Source organism: Crocodylus porosus, unplaced genomic scaffold (genome assembly GCF_001723895.1).
Source record: "Crocodylus porosus isolate Cpor-Errol unplaced genomic scaffold, CroPor_comp1, whole genome shotgun sequence".
In the NCBI taxonomy this organism is placed as follows: Eukaryota; Metazoa; Chordata; order Crocodylia; family Crocodylidae; genus Crocodylus; species Crocodylus porosus.
In genome coordinates, this window is record NW_017728910.1 from 11,978,971 (window position 1) to 11,985,885 (window position 6,915).

Below are 6,915 nucleotides of genomic sequence, written 5' to 3' on the forward strand. Positions count from 1 at the left end.
ATAGGCAGAGCCAACCTCACCCTGTCATACATCAACAGGGGCATCACTAACAGGTCCAGAGAGGTCTTGCTCCCCCTCTATGCGGCACTGGTCAGGCCGCAGCTGGAGTCCTGCGTCTAGTTCTGGGTGCCGCACTTCAAGAAGGACATGGAAAACCTGGAGAGGGGCCAGAGGCCACCCGTATGGTTGGGAGCCTCTGTGGCCAGCCCTATGACGAGAAGCTGAGGGATCCGAATCTCTTCAGTCTCCGCAAGAGGATACATTTCAGTTTAAAAGGCAACCAACAAAATCCATCCATGAAAATAGCATTGTAGTACCTAACTTACTTTTTAGTTATGTTATATAGTGCTTGTGGCTGCCTACAACCTTATCGGGGCCACCAGCAGGGACTTGGGGCAAGTCTGTTCACCAGGGCCCCCCCTTGGAGTCACCAGGAACAATGGCCACAAGCTGAGGGAGGACAGGTTTAGGTTAGATACAAGGAAGAACTACTTCACTGTAAGGGTGGCCAGAGCCTGAAATACGCTTCCCAGAGGGGTGGTGCTATCACCTTCCCTGGAAATCTTCAAGAGGAAACTTGGATATGACCCCTGCCACCCCCAGTGCTCCTTCCTGCCCACGGCAGGGGGGGTCGGACTAGATGATCTTTCTAGATCCCTTCCAACTCACTGATTCTATGATTCACCACACCTTCCAAAGAATTTCCTCAAGCCTGTTACACTAAATATCACCATTCTATCACCTGCCTTTGTCGAATTCTGTGCTATTCTAGGTATCTAGCAACCAGTAATGCTTTTCCACTTCCCTGGGAAACAGTTAGGAGGAACCTATGTAGTAACTGGATTTTTTCTACATGTTGTCTATATATACACATTCTGCTTTCTGTGCCCTTTGCAATTAAGATTGAACTCTCTTGGACAATATTTTCTGTTAAGGTGACACATGCTCAAATTGCCCTTCATGGTCTTATAGCCAGGTAATGCAGGACCAAACATTACTCAGATGCTTCTCTACTCCAGAAGCCAAATTATAAAATGTCTCAAACAGAGAAGCCAACTGTTTAATATATATAAATAATACTTTTGAAAAAACTCCAGTTACTGTAGAAGTAACTTTCTGCTTCAAGTGCTTGTCCATACATATGCTCCACTTTTGGTGCTTACCAAGCAGTGCCCTGATCAAATTTAGAGAGTGCAGGCAGTCTCATTTAAAAGTAAATCACAAAACAACTCTACCAAAAGTAGCACGTTTTCAGGAATGACTATGTTCAACAAATGAATTTATGGCCATCTTGAATTTATCAATAATGGGGATACTTCTCAAGGAAGCAGCAAAGTCTGCTCATGCACTTGTGAAATGAACCCTAGTGTTACCTATAAGATCTAATCTAGCCAATTCTAAAAGTTGGGATATGTTGAAACTCATCTGGATAATTTCTGAGCTGCAGAAAAGGGGAACATACTCAGGGCACACCAGGGGTTCCCACATGAAGTGGTATGCACCAAGTCAGTAGCCCCATTTTGCAAATGTCTCACAGGCTTAATCCCAGGAGTGGCAGGAGCCTGACCCTGAGGGACAACGAGCAATGTCTATGTTGCCTAAAGAAGCAGACTTCCTTAGTCTGTGCTCCAAGGTCAACTTCTATTTGTAGCCCAAGAGTCTTTTTGTCTCATAAGGAAAGAATGAAAGGTTACCAGATTTCAGCCCAAAGATTATCCAGATGAGTTTCAACATACAGTATATCCAACTTTTAGGAACGGCCTGGATTCCCTGGGGTGCCCCTGTTTGCAGTCACACAGCCTGAATTGAGCAAATCCCCTGCAAGGATATTTTAGGAATGCACCTCTGCAAACAGGAAAACCAGGCAAGTACTTCAAGGGCCCGATCCTCCATGCTCTAGGAATTCCCATGCAGGAGATTTCCCTGGTGCAAAGGATTGGGCCCCTGGAGACCTGGGAACACCTGCCCAAAACAGCTGGAGAACACAGGGCAGCTCTGGGCCACCCACACCCTCCCACCATAAATTAGATAGATGCCCACCACAAAAAAGCAGCACAAATTTATAGCACCTATTGTCAGAGCCAGTTTTGGGTATTTGTCAAGCAACAAAAGACCTGGATGTCTGCTTGCTTGGGCTTTGTGCCACCATAAAAAAAAATGTTTACAAAAACACAAAGGCGACATCTATTTTCAGCCTTGGGGATGCTCAAAGGGGTTTAACCTGTAGCTGTAAACCTACAAACTTAAGGGATGTACCTTAGACACATTTTCCCTCAAACTTCATTCTAATAAGGTAGAATCTAAGTGGGTGAATCAAAATAGGGTGATTAAAATGGAACTCTATTTTTTGGCACAAATTTAGAATATCATTTGAGTCACGCTCCCATTCTAAAATTGAAACTGAGGCCCTAGCATTTGATATCCTATCTCCCCAGTCTACCTAGCTGAAGTAGCTGCCACACAGAAGTTTTCATTAAGAAACACAGAAGAGAGGATAAAAACATCAAGGGTTCAAAGGGAGAGACTATACCCAGTGTTATAGTGAGGTGAGTGTATTGGTAGGGGTTTTGATCCATCAGAAATTGTAAATATTAGATCAGGTGGATGTACAGCAACGTAAAAGCAAACATCATGCAGATTGAAATATTTTTTTCTACTTAAACAAGATAAAATGGAGGGGCAGGAGACTATTCTAAATATTGATTAAGGTATTCAGAACTCCCCAAACCAGAACTAAACCTTCATCCTCCATCCTTTGAGTACAAAGTAGTAGTCTCATTAGATACCGTTCCCTCAATTGGACTGAAATTTCCCATATTACTCCAAGACAGAAAATATTCAATTTCTTGACATAGTTCTGTTTCCATTGGTTATTCCTGAGTGGGTACTATGTGGAATAACCTGTTGGAGCAATCCCTCTGATTTAGCTCCCTCTTGCTCAACTAAATGACAATATATGGGTGTGCTCACATAGAGCAGTATGGCAAAGCTCAGAATTAAGGAACAGTAGTTCCTTTTTGGGATAGTAGTTGTCAATGCACGTGGCAATGAGAAAGAGGTTGTAACCGGAAACCAATATATGGGATAAAAAACTCCACTCAAATGTGTGCCAAGAGTGGAATTAATAGACGGACAAATACTTACAGAACTTCATTCACATGGCTACAGGCACAAAATAAGGGATCCCCAGTTATAAATGAGAAAGCAAAAAACCCAAACATTTTTAAATGATAGTATTATATCATCATACAATTTTTTTCAGACCTCAAAAAGTGACTGAGAAGGTGGAAACGTCAACACTGCTTTAAGCCTCTAACCTTGCAGAGTTTAACACTAAGACATCTTTGTACAGTATATGAAAACTACTATTTTTCAATAAAAGGAATGAAAAAATGAAATAATGAAATTAAGAAGTTATGTTAAGAAAACATTAACAACATAGATTAGACTTCAAATCATGAGATGCAAGTTACATTGCATTGTCTTGAACTTTCATATTTAATAATTCTTACAATTTTGCTCCTATCAAACAAGTGTCTTTCCAACCAAAAGGGAGTGCAGTGAATAGCACAGAAATTACTGGGCTAATTTACACAATAATATTTTTACATCTCTGCTATTCCCAGCCAATTCATTTCTAATAATTTGAATATCTTTTTAATTCTAACAGATGAATTCCTACACTTTCATCTATTCATGTTACATGGTTTAATGAAGTGTTATGCAGTGTAACTGAAAAATGTTAGGGAGTTTTGTTTTTTTTGCAAAAAATGTCATCAGTACAGTAGGTCACAGATGACACACATTATACATTATACTTGGCCTGTAAAATACAACAGAAAACTAAGGTTTTAATATACTGTCTTTATGATGTTTGGAATGTCAGATATTTTAATATAGCCTTAAAAACCATAATCAGCAGGTTTAAATTACCTTAAAGTATCAACTCTACTGTGGTCTTTCAGTTCTAGGTTATTATGGAAATCTGTAATATTTTCACTTATCTTCTTTGAATGTCTGCTGGAAGCTGATAAGTCTTCAGAGGTTAAGCGGCAAAGTTTTTCCTGCGGATCTGAAATATTTTGCATCATTTTAAGTAATGCATATAACAGAAATACAGTATCTAATATATAAAGTTTCTAAGAAGTTTCATAGAACAGCACTGTCCTACCAGCTAAGTCACTGTGCTGCTTTTCTCTTCCCCAATCTCCTGCTCAGCTTTCTGCTCCCTGCCCTATCTGCCACTGTGCTGCCTGTCTCCTCTGCAATCTGCTGCGTGCCACAAACAGAGGCTGCCCAACCTACCTGTGGCACTTTGTGTTGGTCACCCCTGCTTTAAACAAATCCCCCTAGATACTGGCCATCAGCTAGCAGGATTAATAAGATTCCTCTCATCCGAAGGGTTAATTACGCTTCCAATGCAAGAACCAGGAAGCAGGCAGCTGCTGAAAGAACTCATATCCCTGGTAGAGGCACTCAGCATATCCTGTGAGATTTCTGTAACAGGAGCACAGAAGGTAAGAGGTTCAACAAGCCAGAGTGCTCTAAAACCTGTTTCTACGGAGCTGGGATGTTATTCTCTGGTCTACATCTTGTTTAGCCACAGAAACAGACCATGGCATACCCTCGAATAGGATGCTCAACCCCCGGCCTGCAGGGCTCTCCACAGGTCTGGAAACTGGGTGGTATGGGAGCTCTCCTGCTGCCAGATTTCCAGAACCATGAGGAACTCAGGTCTATGCACTGAATGCAGCGCCCAATTCCAGTGCACAGGGCTGGGTGGAGGCAGCATCAGACTCCAGGGCTCAATCCTGGTGTTGGGGACAGAATGGGACAGTAACAAGCCCCTGGACCTAATCCCGGCATGCCAGGGATCAGGAGGGAGCTGTGCAAGCCCCTGGGAGCCCAACCTGGCATGAAGGGAAGGGAGGGAGTCGTGCTGGACTTCTGGGACCCAACCCTAGTGGGAGGGAGCAAGGCCAAGCCCAGCCCCAGCATGTCCTGTCCCCCACCCGAGACCCAATTCCTGTGTGCAGGGGCCAGGAGGGGGCAGCACCAGGTCCCTGGTGCCAAATCCCATGAGTGGAGCAGGAAGGGGGTAGTGTCAGGCCTCACAGTCTGATTCAGCACATGAACTGGCCCATGCCACTAATCTTGCCTTCAGGGCCAAAAGGCTAAGCACCACTGGTCTAGAAGGATTGGTCTTATAAATACAAACCTAGGAGGACTCAAAAAAATATCAAGACATAAACAAGGTATTTGACCTTATGTTACAAATGCTCTAGCATGACATGTAGGTTATCACTTTAACTAAATACCTATATGACTTTGCAATTCTTTTTCCAAATTAGCTAAGGCTTGTTGATCAGCCATATCTTCTAAAAGAGGATCATCTTGTTCAGTTAGATCATCGACCTCAAATTTGGATATTTCAGCAACAACTGTAGACAGCAGCTGACCAGTTGAACTTTTTGGTCTTATCTGAGAACGTGAACTCTGGATAGGACGACTCTTAATCATTCCACAGAGTGGAATATTTGCTGATAAAGGTCTTGGGAAACTAGTCGCTGAAATAAAAATAAAAAGCAAATCATGTTTTTTTCTCAAATTAACCAAATCAAATGAAATGATGAAGTTAAAAAGTTATGAATTATTACTAATTATTCAATACAATATAATTGTCAAATTGTATCTTAAATACTGTTATATTTTAGTATAGTAAAATACAGTAGTATTTAAGATACAATCTGAGGAAAAACTGAGTCCAAGTTACAAACTGTTATACAGATTTCCTTTGCTTTATGCAAGTTCTGTACGTGCAAATTCGCTCTTATGAGATGATCCTTCTTATACCAAAAATTCGTTGCGTGTGAAGTAAATTCACTCTTATGCTATTGGTGTGGTGGAAGCCCACAGTCAGCTTTGTGTGGTGCATCATAGGAGTGACATGCACCAAAATATAGTCTCCTGTGTGAATCTGTGCTCCTTGTTCATTGCTAGCAACATGCATTTCTGTAGTTGCCATTCCCATTATGATAGTACACTGTGCTTGTGTGTACCATTTGCTGTAGGCGAGTACCAAAATTGTCTTGTAAAAGTGGTAGAAATGGGTCTGGGGCTCAGTGCAATCGAGGTCTTGGAACATATCCCTATTTGTTACATTGTAAACTGGGTTCCCTTTATGTGAATTCGAGTTGTGTGTCATTTTTCAGGAACGCATGCCTAGCATAAAGCAAGGGAAACCTGTACCTGCATTCAGCCTGGCATCATTTTTCTTTAAGTAAATCTCTCCAGTTTTGACACTTATGAAAACATAAATAATAAAATAAATGAGCGTTTCACATGTTTTGCACTGAATTCAAAATGGATAGTTTTGAATCTGCCAAGAGATGTTTTTTTTTTAAAAGAATGAAGATGTCAAATTGTCTGCCCAGCACGAGAGAAACAAACGGTATGAGTTATGGGCCTGGGGAAGGCAGTGGCTAAGACAGACAAGAGTAACTCACGAGAACAGCATGGATGGAGCTGAATTACTTAACTACACCTTCTCTCTCTTTTTTACAGTCTATGCAATTATAATTTAGTATTTGAATTATATTAGCAATTGGAGAACCAGACTAAGATGCAGACTACACTGGACTAGGTAGAAGGACATAGCCAGAGATAAACTCTCCAGGCAGGAGTTATGATCTAACTAGACAAGACAGACAAAAGAAGTGGTGGGAGAAAAGAGGCACTGAGCAGTGCAGTGACTTACTAAGGTCAGAGTTTGCGGGATATGCAAGGTAAAAAGTCTCAACTCAAAAGTTAGCTTTGTTATTTCATAGTTTCTAGGGTCAGAAGGGACCTGAGCAGATCATCTAGTCCGACCCCCTGCCATGGCAGGAAAGAGTACTGGGGTCAAATGACCCCAGC

The 6,915-nt window shown here is 41.7% G+C and overlaps 1 protein-coding gene across 4 annotated transcripts in view; it reads right to left on the minus strand.

Moving 5' to 3' along the window:
- The window catches only part of ZBBX (zinc finger B-box domain containing), a 69,102-nt gene that overhangs the window by 2,305 nt on the left and 59,882 nt on the right, over positions 1-6,915 (minus strand). For all 4 annotated transcript variants that reach the window (XM_019532682.1, XM_019532683.1, XM_019532681.1 and 1 more), the window contains 2 exons: positions 5,319-5,567; positions 3,934-4,072 (listed from right to left, as the gene is read on the minus strand). In XM_019532682.1, the coding sequence (XP_019388227.1) occupies positions 3,934-4,072; positions 5,319-5,567 (388 nt within the window). The remainder of the gene's footprint in view (positions 1-3,933; positions 4,073-5,318; positions 5,568-6,915) is intronic.